This window comes from Pelodiscus sinensis, chromosome 5 (assembly GCF_049634645.1).
Source record: "Pelodiscus sinensis isolate JC-2024 chromosome 5, ASM4963464v1, whole genome shotgun sequence".
Classification (NCBI taxonomy): Eukaryota; Metazoa; Chordata; order Testudines; family Trionychidae; genus Pelodiscus; species Pelodiscus sinensis.
The window spans coordinates 116,708,886-116,735,244 of record NC_134715.1 but is presented as its reverse complement, the minus strand read 5'-3'; the positions used below and the strand labels follow the sequence as shown (position 1 = coordinate 116,735,244).

The following is a 26,359-nucleotide window of genomic DNA, read 5'->3' as shown; positions in this document are numbered from 1 at the left end:
TGTTTATAAATATTCTTATCCAAAAAGTCAGTATATATTTAAAATGAAAATCAATCCATAGTTGTTTACTACACAATAACAGAAGTATTCTCACTGGAAATGAGTGTTACAGACAGCAATATTCAGATGTAGAAAGTGGAGATATCTGCAGGTACAAATTTAATGGTGGAGAATTCCCCTTGCCATGGGACCCATCTAAAATATCTCTCCTAATCCATGGTTGCTTTCCTAGCCCAGACTCTATCTTCCACAGGACATTTTTTATTAAATTTACTGAACCATTAAGATGTGCACATACCGTAACCAAATAACCACATGACTTAATTTTGTATTGTCTGTGTCTGTCATTAACATCTAGTATATGTTAGATCCGCAGTGAGTGAGGCTAAACTGAATTGTAAACACTTTGGGTCAGGCATCTTACCTCTTAATTTGTTCTGTAAAGCAGCTAGCATAATCTGGACTTGTGTGTATTTGTATAAAATTATAAAAAAGGGGCTCAGCACTCTTCTCCATAGCTAAAATGTTGAGCATGGGGAAGAAATGAGACATGCAATGGTCAAATAACTTGTCCAAGGTATTACAAGAAGTCAACGGCAAACTTGTGGCTTCATTTCAAAATAATCTTTCTTCCCCTAATACCACTTTTAATTTTAGAAGTACTTCAACTTTTTGTAATAGTATATAGCTATTGATGTTTCTTACATACTGGGTTAGCAGTTTATAATAACAATACTAAAAATTATTATTGTCCTGGTCTACTGTCTATATCTGTACATGTGTGTTTCTTACTTAGTTAAGAAGCAATATGCCAATTCTTCATGAACAGCATTTGATTTCTTTTCCTTTTTAAAATAGTTTGAGTGAAAGGAGTATTTATAGATATGATTGACATTTGCAATAGCTGGCACTAGTTGCTGAACAAAGATTAAATGGTAATAAGTCACTAAGACCGAATATTACTCTCCAAAGTGTTTTGGAGCTTCAGTTTAAAAAAGAGTTTACTGAGAGTGGGATATGATAGAAGTCTATAAAATCATGAATATGAACAAAGTGGAAAACATAATACAAGAACCAGGAGTAATCTGATGAACTGAATACCCAACAGGTTTAAAACAAACAAAATGAAAGTACTACTTCATACAATGTACAGGCTACCTGTAGAACTCATTGCCAAAAATATTATTGTGAAGCCCTAAAACATTATGGGGTCCAAAAAGAATAGGTCCATCAATGGCTACTGGCCAAAGACAGTCAGGGGTGCAGTTCTGGGTGTCCCTAAATCTTGGAGTGCCAGAACAGGGGATTGATCATTCTATAAACTGCCCTGTTCTGTTTGCTCTCTGTGAAACTTTTGTCACTGGCCACTATCAGAATAAAGGATACTAAGTAAGATGGAACCACTAATCTCACTCAGTATGGCCATTCTTATATTGTTTTCCACCCAACTCTGTGAATACATCTTAGAGTCATAGATCGGGCACTGCTAATTGTGCTAAATTGTGGTGGCTTTTGAGATGAGCCTAGAAAGTGAGCTAGAAACTGTGATGAGCTAGACTCTTTTCTGTAGTGCTGCCCCTTCATCAGAGCTGTGGCTGGATCCTTTAAATCAAAGGAAAATGAAGTTAAATGAAAAGCTGTGGAGATTTGATTAGGGTTTGAACCTAGTTTGTTTAATATTATTAACCTAAACTGAAAAAAACCTAACCTGAAAGAAATTGAGTTGTACCTATTTGTTAGATTCCTGTTTTGTGTTAAATTCTAGAATTTGTATGTTTTGGCTCAGGTTTGAGCCTCTCCTTATGCAATATAATACATTATGAGATAGAAATTGGTGAAATAACTTCTTAGATATATTAGTCTCATAAAGCTGTTTGAAGTTCAGCAATAATCTCATTCCAGCAGAATGTCACTGCAAATAACCCAGGAGAATTAAATCTCAGACAAAAATCAAAACTATCGTCATTGCCTTCTGCACATCTCCATGTGCAAGGGAATCAGTAAGCAGAGATATATACACATTAGTATATTGGAGCATGAACAATTTGTGCACACTCAGGAAAAAGTCTTCTGTTCAGTCCTAATACTTTTGTAAAAATTTTGTAAATCTGCTTCTATTTAATATGTAAATGGTCAACAAAGTAGGCATTTGGAAATAAGGTCTGATATTCAGTGATCCTTAAGGAATAAAACTAGAAAACATCTATGGTGAATGAAGGGAGAAGGAGTTAGCACCGTTTTCTGGATGTGTTCAGCCATTCAGGTAACTAACAATTACTAAGAAAAAAATTTAACTCTTTAGACCTAATTGCCTTGCCATAGGCAATGAGTATTAGTAAGTCTTAGAGAAGCAGGCAGTGAATTGGCAATTGGCCAGGAGAGCCAGTGAAAACAGAGTATGTTTTTTGAATTGGAAACAGCAGCCTTTCCTGTTTCCTTTATTGGCCAGGAAAGAGCTCCTTTAAGGACCTGTAAAGAGCCAGGCATGGGGAATCCAGTGATGTCCATGTCTAGGGAAGGCCTAAGTGTTGCAACTACAGATATATGAGTAGAACAGGGAATGTTTAGTCAGATGTGATCAGGTTATTTTCTTTATTTTTGTGTTTGTTGGACTTCTCTGTGCTGAGCACACTTTACTACCCTCTTATACTGTAGCTTTCCAAGCTGTCCTCCAGGGAAGCACTTCTCTCTATTTTTAATTCATTTTTTGTTTGCTCTGGAACACCTCGGAAGCAAATAATATTTTACTAAATGTGGGGTTTTAAATAAAAATCACTCTCTTTTAAGAACATGATCTGATTCCTATATCCTAGAAAGCGGAGAGATTGTGTGTGCACATATTCAAGACTGCATATCCAAACTACTAAGAGTAACTGAAGAGTTAAAAGATCTTGAGGGTGTCTCACAGGAAGAAATTCCAACGTGCTCCTTCTTTGATTCTCAAAGTGTTTTTGCATCTGAATGGTGGCAGCAAAACCAGAGACTCTGTAACTTTGGGGACTTTGCAGACCCCTAAAAAAGTCCAAATTGAGGACCTCTTTGGAAATTCAACTGATGGTGTATGAACCCTGACTACACTAGTGTTAGGCCTGAAACTGACTGAACCAAATGTAACTATAATGTACGCATGGCATTTGACTCGGCAAAAGAAAAGGGTGTGGGCTTCTATAACAACAACACTTTGGGGTTTTAACCAGTAGGTGGGGGTAATTGTATACTTTGGATTGATTAGAAAAATAGAATGCCTTTTCTGGGATTTTAACTTTATTTTCATAGTTGCCTTTCATGGATCGATTAGACATATAATCTGCAGAACCATTGGTGTCCGTGGACCACAATTTGAAAACCACTATTTTAAACTGCGTAGTTTTAACCTTTTGCTGCGTGTTTGTTTTTAATCTTCATTTGCAAACATTTTGCACTTACTACATTGTTTTGTTGATCCCTCAATAGTCTTCCTCTAGCTTGTTTCACTGGTTAAATACTCAGTAAAACTTAACAAATGCATGTCATCAGCAATAAAATAAAGGTGAATTGCTGAGAAATGGCTTAACTTACACATATGAATCTTGATGTGTTACCAGTTTTAATTTGATCTAAATTGTTCAATACATCTAGTTCTTTTATTCAGAATTGTCCCTATTTATTATAATTACTGTGGTCTGTTAATAAGGTTATTATCTTTTAATGATAATTATAGCTAGGTTAAGTTTTCTGTTTCAGTTTGTATGTTGTCTTTATGCTATGAAAAATGAAATAATTTGAAAACATAAAAAGGGATATCATGTTAAATTATAAATCTATCCAATTCTCATTAATGATTGCAAGGCTGGTCCTGCCCCTCCCCTGAGCAATGCAGCTTGGAGAGGAGAGCGAGCTGGAGCCACCTCGTTCCACTTTCCCTACCATTGCCAGTGAGTGCAATGTTGTGGGTACCAGGCCCCTCCTGGGATTTTCCCCGTCAGCCCCTTACCCCTGCCATCCATGATGTATGGGGGAGGGGTCTTGAAATTTTATTTTGGATTAATCAAAGTCTTCTGCAGAGAGGAAAGAGGAACAGTTTCTGACAATCTCTACTGTAAAACTTCTTACTCTATAGTTCACCATGTTTAAATTAGAAATTTAAAGTTGCAAAACTTGATATTTTTATAGTCTCTTCACACCTAAGTTCCAATTTTCTCAGGAAAGCAATTTTGTAGTTTTTGCAATAAACTACAATTGATAGTAGCTATAATTTTTCCCTTTTAGACAACTGGTTCTTTGTTTCATTTGTTTTGTAGAGACTTGAAACCTGAAAATATTCTTCTTGATGACCATGGTAAGTAAAGAAAAACTTCATTGGCATGTACAATAAAAATGTATACATTAGAGCGGTCAATTAATTGCAGTTAACTCACATGATTAACTCAAAATATTAATTGTGATTAAAATAATCATGACTAATCACGGTTTTAATTGTTCTGCTAAACAATAGAATACCTATTGAAATTTATTAAATATTTTGGATGTTTTTCTACATTTTCAATTTACAGTACAGGATACAAAGTATATATTTACCACTTTATATTATTTTTATTACAAATATATGAACTATAAAATGATAAAAGAAATAGTATTTTTCTGTTACCTTATACAAGTAGTGTAATGTGATCTCTTTATTGTGAAAGTACAATTTACAAAAGTAGATCATTACATAACTGCCCCTACCCCCCCAAACAAAACAATTTAAAAATTTGGAGCCTACAAGTAAGTTCACTCAGTCCTATTTTCTGTTCAGGGATGTGCTAAGACAAACAAGTTTGTTTATGTTTGGAGGAGATAATACTGCCCATTTCTTTACAATGTCACCTGAAAATAAGAAACGGCATTCTCATAGCACTTCTATAGCAGGGGCTGAGGGGTATTTATGTGTTAGATGTTCTGAACATTTGCATATCCTTTATGCTTCAGCCACCATTCCAGAGGACATGCTTAGATGCTGATAATTCATGTGAAAAAATCCAATAATTAAATGTATAACTCAATTCCTAAGGGAGAATTGTATGTCAAATGCTTTCTGCCATATATTTCATGTTATAGTAGTCTGGGATGAAGATGCCCCAGCACATGCTGTTCATTTTAAGAATATTTTCATGGCAGATTTGAGAAAATGCAAAAAAGGTATCTGTGTGAGATTTCTAAACACAGCTATAGCACTTGACCCAAGGTTTCAAATTCTGAAGTGCTTTCCAAAATCTGAGGGATAAAATGTTGAACACGCTTTCATAAATCTTAAAAAGCAGTGCTTGGATGCAGAAACTAGAGAACCTGAATCACCAACAAAAACAAACAAATACATCCAAAACCCAACCTTCTGCTGTTTGCATCTGACTCATGACGAAAATGAAGATGCGTTGGTCCACAGTGCTTTGGATTGTTATCAAGCAGATCCCATTAGCAACATGGAAGCATGTCCTCTGGAATGGAGGTTGAAGCATAAAAGGACATATGAATCTTTAGTGTATCTGGCTTGTGAATATTTTCAGTACTGGTATGCAATATTGTACACTTTACATTCTATGTTGTAATTGAAATCAGTATATTTTAAAATGTAGAAATCCTCAAATATTTAATAAATGGTATTCTGTAATTGTTTAACAGTGTGATTAATTACAATAATTTTGTAATCGCTTGGCAGCTATACTATAAATATTCAGCGTGCAGTGTAAAGGAACAGCTTTTAGCCTCATTAGATCTAGTCCTAATTAATGTCCTCATTGGATAGGCTGGAAAACAATTTTACCTTCCAATGTCTTCTTGCTTATAGATTAAAAAACAAACAAACAGTATTTTGTTTTAGTGAATACATCAGTAAAAACTTATCAGTTACAGTTCTTGGCAATAAAAAAAACAAGCAGAAGCAATTTGAACATGTGTATATCTTTTTGCTTATTTATTTTAACATTTGAATTAAAACGTGTTGGATGGAAATAAATAATAAAAAAAAACAGACTGCATGAAGCAGAAGTAAATTTTTCCTGCAAACAAGAATTCATACAAGCTGCTATTCTCTGTTCCTTTTTTTTATGTTGAAATTAGAAGAATCTTGTGACTTTTTTCCCTTCAGGAAGTGGTAATTGCTGAGTTTGTGCTTGCAGCTGTTAATACTGTAGTTTTGAGGCCAAATGATTTCATTAAATTCCTAAATCACACCCTGAGGTATGCTAAGTAGGTTTTCAAAGTGGTACATGTGGAGGAGTTGCCTGCTAATAACTCATGCTTTGGTAGACAGCAAGTTGGTTATTAACTTTCTAGTAAAAGCTTTTATAAAAAGTGAGCACCTAATTGGACATATGTGACCTTCTGTCACTGATCTATAGAATAATTTCTCTGGTAGAGAGAAGACATCCTTAATTCCATAGTGTGTAGAGAACTAATTAGAAAGTAACTTTAAGAGATCAGATCCTGCATTTAATGGCTTTACCAGATGTTAGTGGATAGAAACCTAATATATATGAAATAATTCCTGAAATAGCCAAAAGCCTAGTTATTTCTTGACCTGTGTACTTGCAGTCAACCTTCCAGACTTTCAGAAGTTATATACCACTAATGAGTTAAAAAAATACTTCTCTACATTGAAAACAGAGAAATGCCTCATTAAAAGGAGCCTTTTAACATAATTGCCTCTGTTTGAAAAGTCTTGCCACTACTGTGGCAAGTAACACTTAAAAATATTATATCTGAAAGACATCATGTCTAGATCTTATATTTCTGTTTTTAGGCGTTAATAATGAATGACCAGAAAGATGGGAACTTTTGAAATAACCAATTATTTAAAATTTTATCTCTCATATACTTCAGTGAAACACTGTCAGGTTTATGTATGTATGTATACAAATGCATGTGCAGAGCTGGATTTCTTTTCTGTAACATGATCAAAGGATACAACTTTGAAATCCACTTCTATCCTACATAACTTTACATTTCCTTGCATTTGGAATCTCCTGCAATTATGGTTTTTAATTATATTATCGTAATATTATATATCAGAGCCCCTTTTACGTTATGTCCATACTACAGATGCGCTTTTTTTGTCATCCCTGTAAACCTCATTTTACGAGGAAGAATGGATGTTCTGAAAAGGGTGTGGTTTTTTTTGTTTTGTTTTGGACAAAAAGAGATATCTCTTCTCACCAAGCAACAAAGTGCATAATGGAAAATAACATCTCCAGTGATGCACTACACTTATTTATCTGATCAGGGAGCCTGGTCTTTGAGAGAAATAAGGGCACAACATATCTGAATTACAACTCCTTGAAGCATTGCAGAACAATTGACTGATAAAGTTTAGTGTTTAACTGACTTGAAAGTACTTATTTTATTTTACACTTCCAAACATTTTTTTTATTTGAAACTTGTTCTGTGAAAAATTTCGATACATTTTGTTCTGATTTAGTATGAAACAAGTGTTGAAATATCAGAATTCCCTATGTGATGGAAATTCTGGTTTTCACTCTATTCTGCTCATTATAATATCTTCAAGAGGAAAACAGGTAATTCTGTATAACATTTCTTATGTAAAGAATGAGAGAGAGCAAAAGTCCAGTGTTCTGCTAAGAAGTCAAGAAGCTTAATACAGAATAATAAAAGACTTAATTATGGTATTCTATTGCTGTTCTTGTGGCTGCTGAATAAACAAAGGAGTTGAAAATGGTAACTCATAAATCCTATTCAGCCTACAGTCACACTTCCATGTGAAGTGTTCTGTTCTGCACTCAGCCACAGACTTCTTGTGTGAACTTGAGTATATCAGTTCTGCATCTAATTTTTTTCCATTCATAAAATGGGAAGGCTAAGACCACACAAGGGTGTTTTTGATTAAATTGATTAAAGATTATAAGGCTCTCTCTCTCAGGAGTGTGGAATTTACTTCCAGATAACTGTCTTTCAAGGGTGTGAACAATCCTTAACTAACTTAACCCTTGAGAGATGTAGGCATACTAACTAACTTAACCTTCCATATAGACTTCTTCAGTCAACCTAAATACCCCCTCTCAGAGACATAGATTACCTCTGCTCTTGAGAGAAGCTCTTCCGTTGATCTAGTATCTAAGGGTTAAGTGATTTTTCAGAGGTGGTGGGACTAGGAAATGGGGCTGAAGGATAATGGGTACTTATTTTGAAAAGGCTGATAATTTATTGCTGTTGAATTTGTGTAATTAATTTGAATGTAAACAGGACACATCAGGATTTCAGATCTTGGACTAGCTGTGCAAATCCCAGAAGGAGAAACAGTCAGAGGGCGGGTTGGAACAGTTGGATACATGGGTATGTAAAATGCCTATAACTTTCTAAATCATACTAGTGAGTTTAATTACACTTATATAAGTATATGTGACTCCAGAATACAAAGTCATTTTGATTTTGGTTTGGGGATGTTATAATATGAAGAAAAGATACAACATGTGAATAGGTGTGCACATTGTCTGCAGTGACTCATGACCGATATTGCCAGCCTCAGGACAAAGTCTCAAAAAGTAGAGCAGGTTTCCAGACTGGTTGTATATTACATAATTAGATATTGCCAATCCAGTAACAAGTGTAAACTCCTAACATACTAACCAGTTTTGCTGTTCATTAATAGAAAATCCCATTGGGCATTCCAGTCTATTTTGCCACTTGGACAAGTTGAACTATGATAAAAATGTAGCCGTGTTAGTCTGGTGTAGCTAAAACAAAATACAGGGCTATGTAGCACTTTAAAGACTAACAAGATGGTTTATTAGATGATGAGCTTTCGTGGGCCAGACCCACTTCCTCAGATCAAATAGTGGAAGAAAATAGTCACAGCCATATATACCAAAGGATACAATTTTAAAAAAAAGTGAACACATATGAAAAGGACAAATCACATTTCAGAACAGAAGGGGGATGCAGGGGGGCAGGGAAAGGAAGGTGAATGCCTGTGAGTTAATGATATTAGAGGTGGGGAAGGGTAGATGTCTGAGAGTTAATAGTATTAGAGGTGATAATTAGGGAAGCTATCTTTGTAATGGGTAAGATAGCTGGAGTCTTTGCTCATGCCCCCGCGGAGAGTGTCAAATTTTAGCATGAATGCCAGTTCAAAGGATTCTCTTTCAAGTGCAGATTTGAATGTCCTCTGAAGTAGGATGCAGGTGAGTAGGTCATTGAGACAGTGTCCTTTCTGGTTGAAATGGCAAGCAACTGTTTTTTCTTTGTGATCCTGTCTAATGTCTGTTTTGTGGGCATTGATTCTTTGGCGAAGTGTCTGAGACATTTGTCCAATGTACATAGCAGACGGACACTTTCGGCACATGATAGCATAGATTATATTTCTGGAGGCGCAGGAATATGTATTCTTGATCTTATAACTCACTTGGTTAGGCCTAGTAATGGTGTCAGCAGAGTGAATATGTGGACAAAGCTGGCAACAGGGTTTGTTGCAAGGGAAAGTACCAAGGTTGGTATTAGTGTGGTATGTCCTGTGGTTGTTGGTAAGAATCATCTTGAGGTTAGGTGGTTGTCTATAGGAGACTATGGGTCTGTCTCCCAGAGCTTCTTGGAGTTTAGTGTCCTGTTCCAGTATAGGCTGTAATTTATTGATAATGTGTTGGACAGGTTTAAGTTGGGAGCTGTAGGTGATGACAAGTGGTGTTCTATTGTTGGTTTTCTTGGGTCTGTCTTGTAGTAGATGGTTTCTAGGTATTTGTTTGGCTCTTTCAATTTTCTTTTTTATTTCTCCGGGTGGGTAGTTGAGGTTTATAAATGCTTGGTAGAGATCCTGAAGTTTCTGGTCTCTGTCAGTGGGATTAGAGCAGATGTGGTTGTATCGAAGGGCTTGGCTATAGATGATGGATCGTATGGTGTATGCTGGATGGGAGCTGGAAGCATGTAGGTAACTGTATGAGTCAGTGGGTTTTCTGTAGAGGGTGGTGTCTGATTTTCCATTGTTGATTTGTACTGTGGTGTCCAGGAAATGGATCTCCCGTGTGGAATGGTCCAGGCTGAGGTTAATGGTGGGGTGTAGGTTGTTGAAATCTCTGTGGAATGTCTCCAGTGTTTCTTGGCCATGCGTCCAGATCATAAAGATGTCATCGATGTAGCGTAAGTAGAGAAGGGGTAAAAGGGGACGGTAGTTGAGGAAATGTTGTTCTAGGCTGTTTGGTATATATGGCTGTGACTATTTTCTTCCACCATTTGATCTGAGGAAGCAAGTTGAACTATGTGATAGATGGTCACTTTATAGCAAAGGTCACAATATTTAGATTATTTCCAGTCCCAAAGGACTAGTGACTTACCTTAGGTCAGTAGTCATTGGCCTCAGGTCTAATTATAACGCATGTAGTTAATCCTGTAATTAACTAAATATTTATTAACTAAAAATAATTATTGTAACAAGGTTAAAAACATAATACACAAATTAGTCTTTGATTTGAAAAGATTTTATAAGCTCCTATAAGAAGTATAAGCAGCTCTATTTGTCCTTTGGGGTTGAACCATGCCAGGCAGCATGGGGTCTCTTGCTATGTTTAGAACTATTTGTCCCTCAAAGTCCATACAGCGTAAAAAAATCCAGATTCTCCCTGTCAGGGATTTTTATCTCCCCTTACTACAGAATCCAAACTGATGAGTGCTCTTGCAAATAACTTCTTCATGGGTGGATGGGAGGAATAAGACAAAGGTTTTATTCTACAGGGGCCCATTTGGATTCAGCCATCCTTCTAGATGGGGAAGAAATGACACCTCTTGAAGTAGACAAATATTTCACATGAATAATACTTCTCTGACTGTGGGGAACAGGCCAGCTGACAGATTTGGGGAGGTAGTATGCAAAGGTGGCAATTACCCGTTGGCCCAGAGATCCAAAGGGGCCCAGAGCTCCTGGCCATTGCAGCAGCTAAGCAGGATTAGGTTCAAGCTATGCATTTATAAGTGTTCAGTGAAGTATAGGGACTTCAGCATGAGCTGTAGCTGTTCTTCCAGCATCATGTTTGATAAAATTACAGAATTACATTGAAAATACAGCCATCTCAAAAAGTTAATTATTCTGGAGAAAAAATTCCAAAACATCTAAATATCATTGATATTCAGTTAGAATCTTGGCTTCTAAGTTCACAAGTCACTTTTAAAAATGTAGCTTTGACTCCTAAGTCACTTAGATGCTTAGCTTATCAAAATTTTACCTTGATTTAAAAATGGTTTAAGGATCATATTGATCTAGAAAAGAAGCAATTAAGGATCTGCTGTTAGCTGACCAAAATAGTTCTTAATATGGGAATGAGGACTTCCTGTAACTCTGGACTTCCATTATTACTGTAGCGTCTGTTTCTAGGCAGAGTGCAATGATAACTTAGTGGATTTGTTTTACTGGTCAAATAATGGAAAAAACCCTAAAACTGTATATTTTTATAATTTATTTTTGGTAGCTCCAGAAATCCTCAACAATGAAAGCTATACATTCAGCCCTGACTGGTGGGGTCTTGGCTGCCTAATTTATGAAATGATTCAAGGACAATCACCATTCAGGAAGCGTAAGGAAAAAGTCAAACTTGATGAGATAGACCGAAGAGTGAAGGAAGACCAAGAAGTGTATTCAGACAAATTCTCAGAGGAGGCAAAATCCATCTGCAGGATGGTGGGTGAAGAGACGTAGAGGTTTGGAAATTAAGTTTCTAATACTCTTTAAAGAGCTGAAATTTTACAATTTTAGTGTCTTGGTTTTGTTGGAAACTTTTCATAATTCAGGTGACATGGCTTAGGTGACCTGCATAAGTCACTTTCGTCTCTCTTTATGATTCATCTATTTATTGGCTAGAAGTCCATAAACAGTCCCATACTGTTGTTGTTGTTGTTCTGAGAAACTGAGGACTTTTCTTCATGATTGAAGGAAGATCATGTTTGTTGAATTATAACTTACAAAATAGTGTACTTTATAAGTGTAAAAGCTTCAGAGGTGTAGCAGAATTAGTCTGTAACTAGAGAAACTTAAAAAATAATGACTAGACTAGTAACACCTTACAGACTAACAAAACATGTAGATGGCACCATGAGCTTTTGTGGGCATAACCCACTTCTTCAGATGACTGGAGTATTAAAAGCCCAGATCCAAGGAGGAGGAAAAAATGGAGAAAAAAGACAGTGATAGATTGTTACAAGAGGCTGATAAGAACAATTAGCACCTCCATTATTTGGTTGGTTAAGTCATTAGGATCTGGAAGGTAGTGTGGGAGCCATCTGATGTCTGTTCATTCCATTCTGATAATTAACTTCATTTACAAGTTTAAGTTCCCTTCTTTATATTTGGCTTGTGGAACTGGCCTGAAACAACAAGGTTGGAGATCCAGGAATGCGTGCCCATCTAGGTTAAAGTGTTCTTCAACTGGTTTCTGCATCTTGCTTCTTTGAATATCTGATTTGTGTCTATTAATTCTTCATAGGTATATCTCCATATATATATCTATATCTCTCTCATAGAGCTGGACGGGACCTTGAGAGGTTATGGAGTCCAGTCCCCTCCCTTTATGGCAGGACCAAGTACCATCCCTGACAGAGTTGCCCCAGATCCCTCAATGGCCCCTTCAAGGACTGAACTCACAACCCTGGGTTTAGCAGGCCATTGCTCAAACCACTGAGCTATCCCTCCCCCATAAAAACTGTTCAGTTTGGCCAATATACATGGCTGTGGAGGCATTGCTGGCATTTGATGGCCTAGATCACATTAGTGGATGTGCAGTTAAATGAGCCCCTGATGTAGTGGCTCCTGATGTTGGATCCAGTAATGAAATAGCTTGTATAGATGTGTGCACAGAGTTGGCATCAGAGCTGATTGCAGGGGTGAGTTCCTGGATGATTATGATGGAGGTATGTATTGCATGGTTACTGGAAAGAATTTGTTTGAGGTTAGGGGGTTGTCTATAGGCGAGGATTGGCCTGTCCCCTAAGGCCTGCGAGAGTGAGGGGTCATTTTCCAAAATATGTTGTAGATTGTTGATAATGCGTTGGAGGGGTTTAAGTTGTGGGCTGTAGGTGATGACAAGTGGAATTTTGTTGTTTTCTCTCGTGGCCTGTCTTGAAGTAACTCATGTCTGGGTACTCTTTTGGCTTTAAGTTGTTTTTTTCACTTCTCTGGGTGGGCATTTCAGTTTTAAGAATTCTCTATATCAAGGGTGGGCAATAATTTTTGATGGGGGGGCCACTCCAAGATTTTGGAAAGTGGTCGAGGGCTGCACTCTTCCATGATATTAATGGAGGAGATGTGGGGCCTGAGATAGAGGTTGGGTGCAGAAGAGAGCTTGGGGTAAAGGATTGGGGTGCAGGAGGGAGAACGGATTCTGGGAGGTAGTTTTGGTGAAGGAGGCGGTTGTGACCTAGGGCAGGGGACTAGAGGGCAGGGGTTTGGAATGTAACCTAGGGTAGGAGGGTATTGTGATCTGGGGCAGGAGATTGGGGTGCTAGATCTTGGAGGTGGGATGGGTGTAAGAGGGGGACAGAAGGTTTGGGTATGTTGAGTGGAGGGGCAGAGAGTTGGGGCAGGAAAGGGTTGGGGTGCCAGAAGCAGGATGTGGCCAAGAGACTTACTTGCCAGCTGCCAAACTAGCCTACCTGCTTGCACAGCTTAAAACGTCTCCCAGCCAGCCTACCTGCTTGCCGGGCCATGTGCTTCATGAATAACTGAGCTGTAGAGAGAGGGCGTGATTCTTGGCTTCCTGTTACTCCAACAAGCAGTTCGCATTGGCTGAGGTCTGCCAGAAACTAGACAATGGGAATGTGTTGGGAGCAGGGCAGCTCCTAAAACTTCCCCCTCCTTTCCAGTTTTAAACAAAAACAGAGCCCTGCAGCTGTGTTTCTGCATGGCACACAGGTCTGCAGGGCAAGCTGGGGAGCCAGCCTGGTGCTCCCCACTGCCTCCATGGGTCGGACTGGTGGATTGGTGGGCTAGATCCAGCCCGTGGGCCGTATTTTGCCCAGGCCTGCTCTATAGAAATCCTGTAGGTGTTTGTCTCTATCTGTGGGATTGGAGCAAATCTGGTTGTATCTTAGGGTGTGGCTGTCTACAGTAGATTGAGAAATGTGTCTGGGATGGAAGCTAGAGGCATGAAGGTAAGTGTAGTGGTTGGTAGGTTTCCAGTATAGGGTAGTGGAAATTTGTCCATAATTTAATTGTACTGTAGTGTCAAGGAAGTGGATCTCTCCTGTGGATCGATCCAAGCTGAGGTTGATGGTAGGGTGGAAGTTATTCAAATCCCTCTGAAATTCTTCAAGGGCCTCTTTTACGTGGGTCTATATGATAGAGATGTTATCTATGTAATTTAAGTGGAGTAAGGATGCTAGGAGGTGAGAGCTGAGGAACTATTGTTCAAGGTCATTGATAAAGACATTGGCATATTGTGGGGCTATGCAGGTGCCCATGGCTGTGCACTGACTTGAAGATACAAATTGTCTCTGAATCGGTAGTAGTTGTAAGTGAGGACAAAGTCACAGAGCTCCAAGTGTGCAGTGGTGTCATCGGGGATGATGTTCCCAATAGCCTGTAATCTGTCTTCACGTGGAATGTTGGTGTAAAGCGCTTCTACATTCCTGGTGGCCAGGATTGTGTTTTCAGGAAGTTTACTGATATGTTGTAGTTTCCAAAGGAAGTTGGTGGTGTCTCGAAGATAACTAGCAGTGGTGGTAGCATAGGGTCTGAGGAGAGAATCAGGATAGCCAGATTATCCTGTTGTAAGTATGCCAATGCTTGAGATGATGGGTTCTCCAGGATTTCCAGGTTTGTGTATTGGGTAGCAGAAAATTCCAGGTCAGGAATTAAGGCGGATGTTACTGTAAATTTGGTCCTGAGCAGCATCCGGGAGCTTCATGAGCAGTTGTTTAAAAACCTGTCCTAGAAAATGACCCTTCACTCTCTCAGGCCTTTGGGGACAGGCCAATCCTGTCCTACAGACAACCCACTAACCTCAGACAAATTATTTCCAGTAACTGCGCAACACACACCTCCATCATACTCATCCAGGAACCCACCCCTGAAATCAGCTCCAGTGCCAACTCGGCGCACACATCTATGCAAGTGATTTCATCACTGGACCCATCAGCCATTACATCAGGGGCTCATTTAACTGCACATCCACTAGTGTGATCTATGCTATTAAATGCCAGAAATGTCCCACAGCCATGTATATTGGCCAAACTGGACAGTTTCTACGGGAAAGAATTAATGGACACAAATCTGATATTTGAAAAGGCAACACACAGAAACCTGTTGGAGAACACATTAACCTGCCCAGGCACTCATTAATCTCCTAGTCACCATGTTGGGTCAGGCCAATTCCACAAGCCAAATACACAGATAAAGGTTGGAACTTAACTTCATTTACAAGTTTAATTCTTATCAGAATGGAAATAACAGAGACATGGGCTGGCTCGCACACTACTTTACACATCCTAATGACTTAATCAAACAAACAATGGAGGTGCTAATTGTTTTTATCAGCCTCTTGTAACTTAAACAATCTATTGGTCTTTTTTTACCTTTTTTCCTCCTTCTCCCCCTTCCCTTATTTATTCTTGGATCTAGACTTTTAATATTTCAGTCATCTGAAGAAGTGGGTTTTGCCCACGAAAGCTTATGATACCAGCTACATGTTTTGTTAGTCTGTAAGGTGCTACTAGACTATTTGTTGTGTTTTTTACAGTTTTTTTTTGTAAGTGTAGTGGTCCATATCCTCAAGCTAAGGTGCAATATGAATATAGTGTAATCAAGGGAAGAATTAAGCTTTCTTAGTACATGCAACTTGGTATTTAATATGGGGAAGATGTGGTAGAAAAGTAGCATGTTAATTTTCTTGTGTAAAGAAAAAGATTACAGAATAGGACAGATTGATTTTTTTATTTTTAATTTTTTAACCTGTGTTTACTGAAGTAAAATGCAGTAAAACTTGGTAGATAACATACACTTAGGGGAGTTTTTTAGAAACATAATATTTATGTTTGTTATGGTATGATTTACAAAAATATCTTTTTTTAGAGTTATGAAGATACTGAAACAATTTTATCTCTCATTTGAGGAAAGGTGACAAGGTAGGATTGGAAGGTACCCGAGGAAGTCATCAAGTCCAGTTCCCTGTACTCTTGGCATGAGCAAGCAACATTTGGGATCAATATCTGTCAGGGATGATCTAAATAGTGCTTGGTCCCGCCATGAGTGCTGGGGACTGAACTTAATGTCCCTTCCAGTTCTGGTATTCTGACTCTATGTTTATATATTTGCAGATCACATATAATTATATAGTTTAACGAGCTGCTAAATTAGTTATGGATAGAACCTATAAAAAAGCAGAATGTAATTTAAATTACAGGTTTGGACCTCTCTTGTTCAGTACTTTCAGGACATGACTGACCCTGAACCAGGGAGTTTGATGGATCAGGGAAGGTCCTGGCCCTCAGCCCCGGCTGCTGGACTTGGCTCCCAGCCACCGCCTCCTGGCCCCTCACCCCTAGTGTCCGCTGTTGGCTTCCCTCCCCGTCTCATCCACCTGGCCCTAGCCGATAAGCTTCCTACCCCAGCAACTGACCATCATCCTGGGACTCTGCTTCCAGCTGGGCTCTGTTGGTCTGACAACATCCCTGAGGCCTTGTCCTGCTGTGCCAATTTTTCACTCATGCCAACTCCAGAGCACTCTCAGGGTCCCTAACTGTGCCAGACCAGGGATGTTGCCAGACAGGAAAATCTCAGATTAAGAGGTTCAACCTGTCTGTAGTCTAATAAAAATGCTTGGACACTTTTAAACCACTTACTTCAGGTTTCCAGTTCTTTAAAAGTTAATGTTATGGTGCAACATTGAATTGCAGATATCAGTAAGCAAAGGAGCCAAATAAAACTATATATATATGGTCTTCTTCAAGTGCTTGCTCATGTCTATTCCAATCAGATGTGTGCACGCCGCGTGCACGGATCTCAGAGCTCTTTTCCCTCAGCAGTATCCATAGAGCCAGCCAGGGAGCCCCCTGGAGTGGCACTGGTATAACCACGCATATATACTCCTGCTGGCACCTCCACCCCATCAGTTCCTTCTTACAGCTCATGCAGCAGTTGGAGCATTAGATCTTTAGTCTTCCTTTAGCTTTCATTGTTTCTTCAGTAGAGTAGTTAGCACCGAGTTAGTTTGTAAATAGTTCGTAGATATAGTATTTAGAGTGTAAATATTTAGAGATAGGAGGTCTTTGTTCCTCTTCTTTGCCTCTCCCCCACTGGGGAGGGGATGCCAGGGCCACAGGGATTCAAGCCTTGTGTGTCCTGTTTGAAATCTATGCCCTGAAGGGAACTGCAGGACTCCTGCCTAAAGTGCTTGGGTGGGACACATTGCACACAAGCCTGTAAGATCTGCAGGAGTTTTAAGCCGCGGACAAGAAGGGAGAGGGACTCTAGGCTGAAGAGACTTCTCATGGAGTCTACTCTCCAACTGCCAGCACCAGAAGAGGCCCATTTGGTACACAGTGCCCACTCCTTGGTGCAGGAGGCCTCGACGGCACCACTAAAGACTAAGGCTAAGCCTTCCCGGCACCATTCACTATCTCCTTCTCAGAGGAGATCCAAGTAGGGGAGGGGACATTCCTCCCCCCACAGAACAGGCCACAAAATGCACCTGAAGAAGGGGCACTTGGCCATGAAGGCTCCAAGCCAGACTCACGCAGAGCCTGGGCACGGCCACGCTCCCGTAATGGCTGAGGCTGAGGGAGCCCTACAAGACCTGAGACCATCAACGCCGGAGACGTTTCATGCGGTGCGTGACCTGATAGCGCTTACCGCCTCAGAGACATCCGCTTTCTCCGTACCAGTACCGAGTTGGTCAACGGTGCATTGGTCGTAACAGTCAGCGGCACGACAACATCCTTACCGGCTCTACGGGTACCGGGCCCTCAGATGACCTGGGCACATGGACACCCATCGACGGTTGTTGCTGCAGCACCGGGAGTGCCGGAGCCAACGACGTCTGTGCCACCTATCACTTCATCGGCACTGACTCCGGCACCAGCCCCTCTCTGGGCTATTGCACAACTCAGGTGCAGGCCCCGGCACCGACAGCTCTATCGGTGCTCATATCAACTACAGTAACACAACTGGTACTGGCATCAGCCTCAGCTTCAGTGCTGGCACTGATACCGACATCTATTTCAGATGGCGGCACTGGTGCCATTTCCGGACCGGCTGATGCCTACGTCATCCCTGGCACCGGTCCCACCAGTGTGGTCAGTAGTGGGGACTCCAAGCGTCCTGCCCTCGCAAGGTCTGGCAGTGCAAATGGCACTGCAAGTGCACACTGCACCAGCGCACCCCTTTTTACCCCCTACACCAGTCACGACTCTCAGGGAGCAACCGTGGGCTATGGCCTAGCAGCAGAAGGAACAGGAGTCGGGTGCCCCTCCGTAGTTGGCCTCAGAATATTCATCTGACTTGGATGCGGAGTCTTTGAGGCCAGGGAGGTCCTCATACAGGTCAAAATCGAGGCACCAGTCCTGTTCACGCCACAGGGCTGTTGGTGTCGACCCAGCCCAGCGGTACACTTGGCCTCCCCAGCAATGGCCCTTTTGGACCCTGTGGGCCTACCATCAAGCCCAAGGGCCACCCTTCGAAGCATCCATCTCGGGGTCGTCAAGACAAGGGAGTCCAGCAGGGGACTTGCATAGAGCTCCTTTGTCTGAGACGGATAAGTCAATGTCCACGTTGACTCAGAGCGAAGTGGCAACCAGACCCTCCTCCCCCCCCAGCCTGTGCAGGTAGTCCTGACATTGCAGCCAGGGCCACTGGTGGACAAGCAGGTGGAGGACCTGCTCATCCCGAGGGACTTCTCATCGTCCTCGCCTGATGAGGCCCTAGGTGATCCAGCCCCACCGCTACCTTCGATGGATGGAAGGACTCATCAAGACCTCTTGAGGAGGCTGGCAGAAAACTTGTCAGTAAAGATGTCGGAGGTACATGAAGAGGCAGATCTGATGGTGGACATCTTCTCGGCAAATACTCCCGGGAGGGTGGCTGTGTTGGGGGGATATGCTTTTAATAATGGTACGCTATGGAAAAGTTCTAAGATTGCTTGCCACAGGAGGACCAGAAAGAGTTTGGGGCCCTGAAGGACAAGGGCAGAACGGTGGCGTGTACTGCCTTGCAAGCAGCACTTGATGCAGCCGACTCGGCGGCTAGGACAATGGCTACTGCTATTGTAATGAGAAGGAGTGCATGGTTACAGGTGTCGGGCATTCCTTCCGAAGTCCAGACCTCTCTTCAGGACCTTCCTTTTGAGGGAAGGGGCTTATTCTCAGACCAGACCGATCCGAAATTACATGGTTTAAAGGACTTGAGGGCAATGCTAAAATCTTTGGGGATCCACACACCTGGTCCACTGAGGCGGTCCTTCAACCCCAGACCCGGAGGCAGACCATTCCAGCGGGATTTCAACCCTGACCAAGGTAAACGGAGGAACCGTAACTACTTACGGAAAGTCTTGCCTAGACACAGACATAGGCGCTTAAGATCGGGCCAAGATAAGGGGCCTACAACGTCTGTGGGCCAGCACCCCAAATCCTCATTTTGAGGATACGATCAAGGACCGCGCACCACTCTCACTTCAGTTACTCCCTTTTGGTTTCCATTTGTCCCACTTCTACCAGGCCTGGGCCTCCATAACTTCAGACCAGTGGGTCTTAGGCCTGGTGGCACAGTGTTATTCGATCCCCTTCTGCCTCCCTCCCTCCCTTGTCCCCCCCTCCCCCCGCTCCTCCCCTTCCCTCTTCAGGGACCCCTCTCATGAAACACTGCTAAAGCAGAAGGTTGCAAAGCTTCTGAACCTCGGAGTGGTGGAACCGGTTCCAGGCAAGTTCAAAGGAAGGGGTTTTTATTCCAGATATTTCCTCATTCCAAAGGCAAAAGGGGGTCTTCAGCCCGTATTAGACCTCAGGGGCTTGAACTTGTTCATAAGGAAAACGAAGTTCAGAATGGTCACCCTAGCCTCTATCATTCCTTCCCTTCGCTGCCCTCAACTTAAAAGATGTTTACTTCCATATTATGATAATCCCTGCCCACAGGAGATTCCTCAGATTTGTAGTGGCCAGTGAACACTTTCAGTTTGCAGTCCTGCCATTCGGCCTAACCACAGTGCTAAGGGTATTCACCAAGTGTATGGTCCCAGTAGCAGCCTTTCTAAGACATCAGGGTGTACACATTTTCCCTTATCTGAACAATTGGTTAATATGGGGGTCATCTCGGGAATGGGTGATAACACGTCTCGAATACCAAGTGACTGTTTTTCCAACTTGGCCTCGTACTAAATGAAGAAAAGTCTACTGTGATTCTGTCTCAGACAATAGAATTTGTAGGGGCCTTTCTGAATTCTATGGTAGAGACAGCATCTCCGCCCATACTCAGGTTTCAGACTATGTGTGCAATGATTATGGACCCTCAGAGGTCTCCCTTGACTACTATCCACAATTCTATGCGCCTACTGGGACATATGGAGGCTTGCACTTATGTCGTGACACTTGTCAGACTGAGGCTGCATACACTCCAGGGCTGGCTGAAAACCGCCCGCAACCCAGTGAGACAGCCTCTGGACATGGTGGTTACCCTCCCAAACTCAGTACTTCATTCATTGGACTGGTGGACTCAGGAGGATGTAGTGTGTGCAAGGGTCCCTTTCACCAAACAGGCCCCACCTATAGTCTCGAATATGCTCACGCAAGATCTAGGGCGGGGGATTCTATGCCATCCGAACTTGGGGGCCGTCTACCTTGCAGCTTGGAACCTAAGTGGCTTTCCAACATAGAACAGGGATGCTCTCAGGAAGTCCAAAGGGTCTTATTGGAAAGCAGAAAACTATCTACCAGGGCCCTTTATGAAGCATTGTGGACTCAACAAAGGGGCATAGAACCGGTTACGGCCAATATTCCTCTGATATTAGACCATCTCCTACAGCTCAGGCACCAGAGCCTTGCCATGTACTCTCTGAGAATCCACCTGGCAGCGATTACAGCCTTCCACCTGGGGGAGGGAGGAAGGTCGGTGTTCGCTAATAGGATGATAAAGAGAACCATGAAGGGGGTTGACAGGCTAATGATTCAAGTGCGTCCCTCTATTTCCCTCTGGGACCTTAATGTGGTATTTAAGGGACTTATGCGGCTGCCCTTTGAACCACTAGTCACCTGTTCTTTAAAGCATCTGTCATGGAAAGTGTCGTTTTTGATAGCGATTACATCAGCCAGAAGGGTTTCCGAACTACGAGCCCTTACCGCAGAGTCTCCATATGCAGTCTCTTTTAAGGACAAGGTTAGGCTTCGCCCTCATCTGACCTTCCTTCCCAAAGTGGTTTCTCATTTCCATATATCCCAGGACATTTATTTACCGGTGTTTTTCCCTAAGCCACACAACACACCTAAAGAGCAGGCTTTACATTGCCTGGATATGAGGAGGGCCATCGCCTTTTATATAGACAGGACAAAAGTGTTCCGGAAGTTATCACAATTTTTTATTTCCTTCGCGAAAAGAATGAAGGGAGCGCCAGTGTTAGTTCAGTGTTTATCCTCATGGATCACCTCATGCATTAGCGAGTGTTACTATGGACGGGTGAAGACTCCTCCCCCACTGAGAGTGCATTCCACATGAGCACAGGCCACATCCATTGTATTCTTGGCTCAAGTGCCTATATTGGACATCTGTAGGGTGGCCACCTGGTCCTCCGTACATACCTTCTCAGACCACTACGCCATCATGCAGCAGGCCAGAGCTGACACATCTGTGGGTAGGACAGTGCTGCAATTTATAGAAAGATAGGTGTCATTACTCTCCGACCCCACCGCCAGTGGAAATGGCTTCGGAATCACCTGATTGGAATGGACATGAGCAAGCACTTGAAGAGGTTACTTACCTCATAACTGTAGTTCTTCGAGATGTGTTGCTCATGTCCATTCCAAATCCCACCCGCCTCCCCTTCATCGGAGAACTTTGGTAAGAAGGAACTGAGGGGGTGAAGGGTCCAGCAGGGGTATATAGGCACCATTATACCGGTGCCACTCCAGGGGGCTCCCTGGCTGGCCCTATGGATACTGCTGAGGGGAAAAAAGCTCCGTGATCTATGCACGCACGCACACACTTGATTGGAATGGACGTGAGCGACACATCTTGAAGAACTACAGTTATGAGGCAAGTAACCTCTTCTTTTCTATTGAAAAATGCTGTAAAGTTTATTTCTAAAAGGGTATGTATAAAAGGCTAATTAAATGATATAGTTACTATTTCTTTACAGCTACTTGCTAAAGATCCAAAGGAACGATTGGGGTGCAGTGGAGATGGAGCTGCTGTTGTAAAACAGCATCCCATTTTCAAGAACATTAACTTCAAGAGACTGGAAGCAAACATGTTAGAGCCTCCATTTTTCCCAGATGTGAGTAGATGATAGACCTGTCTTGTACTTAAATAGATGCAATATGCTTCTCTGCTAATTAAAACTGTTTGCACTGAAACATAGGAAGGGTGCAGAAGCTGCAAAAAGGGTAGGTGGTGGTATTTGTAAATGATTGACCTGAACTTTGTGCAAAGACTTAGGAGAGTCCTAACAAAATTATTGAAATGGACATAGTGGTATTCTTTCAGTGTTCAGGTAAATAAAAAGTGAATAGGCAATAATGTGAACCTAAAATATTTAATTGCCCAGTTTTCTCTAAAAAACAATTATCTCAAAAAAGCAATGATTGTTTAATTTTACAGCCACGTGCAGTGTATTGTAAAGATGTCTTGGATATAGAGCAATTCTCCACAGTGAAAGGAGTGAACCTGGATACCACAGATGATGAATTCTATTCCAAATTTGTTACAGGTTGTGTCTCAATCCCTTGGCAAAATGAGGTACTGTACTTTGAGCAAATCCTCTTTGTGTTAGCATAACAGTAATGAACATTAAAAAAATACAGCACTGTTTAACTTCCCTAACCAGGCTTTATGATGAAACTTCCTTTTTTCTTTAGGCATTTGCTTCAACATGTTTCCAGTTAACAGTCCCATTGATGATTTGACAGGAGCCTCAAGGCCACACTTAACTTGCATAAAATTGAACAGATGGAAGCTGCACCACCCTATGCTTTAGTGGATGCTGCCCAGAAAACTGTAGCATCTGCTAGGATGAGCACATTGCTTATTTTTACCCTGTCTCTGAAAGATTTCTAATATTACCTATTCAAAGCAGTGGGACTTCAAGAAGTGCCATTCAAAGCAGCGATGTAACAGTGTAACCATTTAAATGATTAACAGATAAGCAGGGCTCGACAAACCACTGTTTCTACTTGCCTGTGGCAAGTAGATTTCAGCTGGTCCCTCCGTGCACCCCATTCTCCGCATGTGCAGTGCGGGGCTGGCGAGTAGCTCTCACCGCAGTTTGTCAAGCCCTGTCGATAAGCATAAACGTTCAGCTACTGAAGTGGTTACATGCTGGCTCCCGGCCATGTTCCTGGGGAGCCGGCTGCCATCCTCCACTGCTAGCTCTGTATCCGAGCCCATAGTGCGGGGTGACTGCTGGCTCCCTTGGAGTGGGACCGGGAGCCAGGAGTGGGGCTGGGAGCCGGCTTAAAAGGGGACTCGGGGAACTGGCTGCCACCTTGCACTGCTGCCTCTGTCTGCTCCTGACGTGCACTGGCTCCCGGGGAGCTTTCTGCTGCCCCAGACTGCGTGCTCTGAAGTATAAGGCCTATACTGCAGAGCCTGCAATGCAGCCGGCCCTCTGGGAGTTGGACCAGCAGCCGGGAGCCAGCTCTTGGCATGTACTGGCTGCTAGCTGCGCTCTAGGCGAGTCAGCTGCATTGCGGGTTCTGCAGTATAAGTTGTATACTCCAGAGCCCACAGTGTGTAACTACTGAGATTTTTCATTGTTACATCTGTACCTAGTTAACTGCTTTTTAACATCTCTAATTCAAAGTATGAAAAAGTAAATTTACTAAATGTTAGCCATTGTTATAAGGATCTTAATGAGTCATACCCAGGTATTCATGTTGAGAGCAACCAGAAGCTTCAGTCTAGATCTCTGTGGACACACCTTGCTTTAGATATTCAGAACATGTAGTTATTTCTTTAATCAAACATGACTTGATCATGCTTCTTAAGTAAGTATTCTAAACTGACTAGTTAATGAATTCATTTAGGACAATATATAGAGTTAATTTCTCCTGCCCCCACTGTGCTGGGGACACTGGATTGATTGTAATTAATCTGAGATAGGCTGTCTTGAAACAGAAGGGTAGAAAGAGAGATCCATGTTTATCTATTTGGCATGAATTAAATCTAGTTCAAGTTGTGCTTGTTTCAGTTTGGGCAATGGAAATTCAGCAAAGTGTGGGTGTGTTTTGGGGGAATGATGTGGGACACACTTATGAGTATTATCTCTGAAGCAAGAATTATAGAAAGCTGGTCTTAGTTTCTTTACATAAGGGCCCACATTTATGGCTATGGTATGGTTGCTTTTTGTTTGATTGCTGTAACAAAGTAGCTGTAAATGCAGTGTACCTGCTTGTGCATTAGACAGGGTGCAGCTAAGGGAGCAGCTGTGTCCTGCTATCCAGGGCTGAGATGAAACTAATTGTAAAATAGGTTTTAGGTTCTGGGTTGCACAAAAGTGGATAAAGCTGCCTTGTCGTCTTCTGTGCCTCTTATGTTGGCAACTTGCCGTTAGTCCAGAGTTCACAATTAACTTGAATGAACTTGAATAATGTCCGGGAGGAGGAGTCTTTTTCTGAGTGCGTTTTTCATTTTTATCTTTTTCACTTTCATGTAGATGATTGAAACAGAATGCTTTCAAGAACTCAATACGTATGAAACTGATGTCGCTTTGTCACAAGATCTAGATATGAGCAAAGATATCCCAAAACCAAAGAGAGGCTTCTTTCACAGACTTTTTAAGAGAGGGGTAAGAATACTGCCTATGGTTTTGATTTATGCAACATAAGTATTTTTTGCCTTTTATTTTTAAATTTAATTTAAAATATTTATCAAATGACAGTCTCGCTATTTATATAGAAGACTTATCATGGGAAAAATAATTAAAAGAGTAGATTGATGCTTGATATGATCATTGAATGAACAGTGACTTTGAAGAAGATATTTTAGGAGACAAATATCAGGATATTTTAGGAATGTATATAGATTTTGATGTAGGTGATGTAGATATACATGAGTTTTCCATGAACAATTTGACTCCATTTCTAAGACCTAATGTTTAATATATTAAAATATCTTAAACTTGAGCAATCTTTAGGAATTGCACTTCAAAATATTTATTATAAGACATGATAAATATGTCTTGTTTTAGTATATTCAAGTTGCATATAGATTTGAACAAAATTGGCTGTTAAGTATTGTTTTCTATATGCAGACCTTCATATATACAATTTTGTTTGTTCTGCACATAGAAATTCAAAGTGAAACTTGTTTTATGAAGAAAAAGTGCATTTCAATGAAGAACCATAGAAATAATGTTGGCTTACTATAAAGATTTAATTATTTTAAATTGCTAGGAACAAATAATGAATCATCCACAAAATAGCTGTGCATTATAATAGTAGGCTGAATATTTTTGTCATGAACTGGGCATTTGAATGTTGGTGTAAACTGACCATTTGTTTACAATAAAAGACTCTTTAAACAAGGAAAAACAGAGTACCATTCTCAGAAAATATTTGATTTGTACTTAAAAGAAAGTTTCCAGTTCATAACATAGGAATGGATCTAGTTTTCTAATGGAAATCTATCCTGAGGGAAGACTAGACATTTGAATTGATTTGAAACTGTCTGCCTTGAATGTTGACATTCAACTATTTACATGAAAAATATAAAAGAAGAAACACTTTAATCCCTACACTGTCAGAGTACAGCAGACTTTGATAATCCGGCACCTTTGGGACCCAGGGGTTGCCGGATTATCGGATATGCTGGAGTATCAGGAGGTACTCCGGCAGGGGGGCTGTGACGGGACTGGGGGGTGGGGTCGGGCGGGGAACGGCAGGGTGTGGGGCAAACCCTCTGCCGTTTTGTAGGGAGGCGGGGGAAGCCCCGTGCAACCGCTGGCGACAGGACAGCTGCGGCCGCAAGTGGCAGCAGCGACTTGGGGAAGCAGCGGGCAGAGCAGCTAGGGTGCTCTCGGGTTGGTCCCGCAGCGCTGCCTCTAACCCCCCTGCTCGGCACCAGGCAGCACCCCAGCTGCTCTGCTCTGCAGCTTCCCAAGTCTGCCGCTCGTCAGTTTCAGCAGCGGCAGACTTAGGAAAGCAGTGTGGACCAGCTCCAATTGTCTGGCTGGCTGGAGCACTTCCGGGTTCCAGTTGGTGCCGGACTATCAGGAGT

At 41.5% G+C, this 26,359-nt stretch overlaps 1 protein-coding gene across 4 annotated transcripts in view; it reads left to right on the top strand.

The window, feature by feature from the left end:
• GRK4 (G protein-coupled receptor kinase 4) overlaps window positions 1-26,359 on the top strand; it is a 100,112-nt gene that overhangs the window by 58,210 nt on the left and 15,543 nt on the right. For 3 of the 4 annotated variants that reach the window (XM_075930838.1, XM_006128265.4, XM_075930839.1), the window contains 6 exons: window positions 4,281-4,318; window positions 8,218-8,307; window positions 11,427-11,635; window positions 22,284-22,421; window positions 22,745-22,882; window positions 24,798-24,929. In XM_075930838.1, coding sequence (XP_075786953.1) covers window positions 4,281-4,318; window positions 8,218-8,307; window positions 11,427-11,635; window positions 22,284-22,421; window positions 22,745-22,882; window positions 24,798-24,929 — 745 coding nt within the window. Of the gene's footprint in view, window positions 1-4,280; window positions 4,319-8,217; window positions 8,308-11,426; window positions 11,636-22,283; window positions 22,422-22,744; window positions 22,883-23,001; window positions 24,930-26,359 lie in introns of those variants that run through there. The other variant, XM_025187342.2, reaches the window with a different exon arrangement.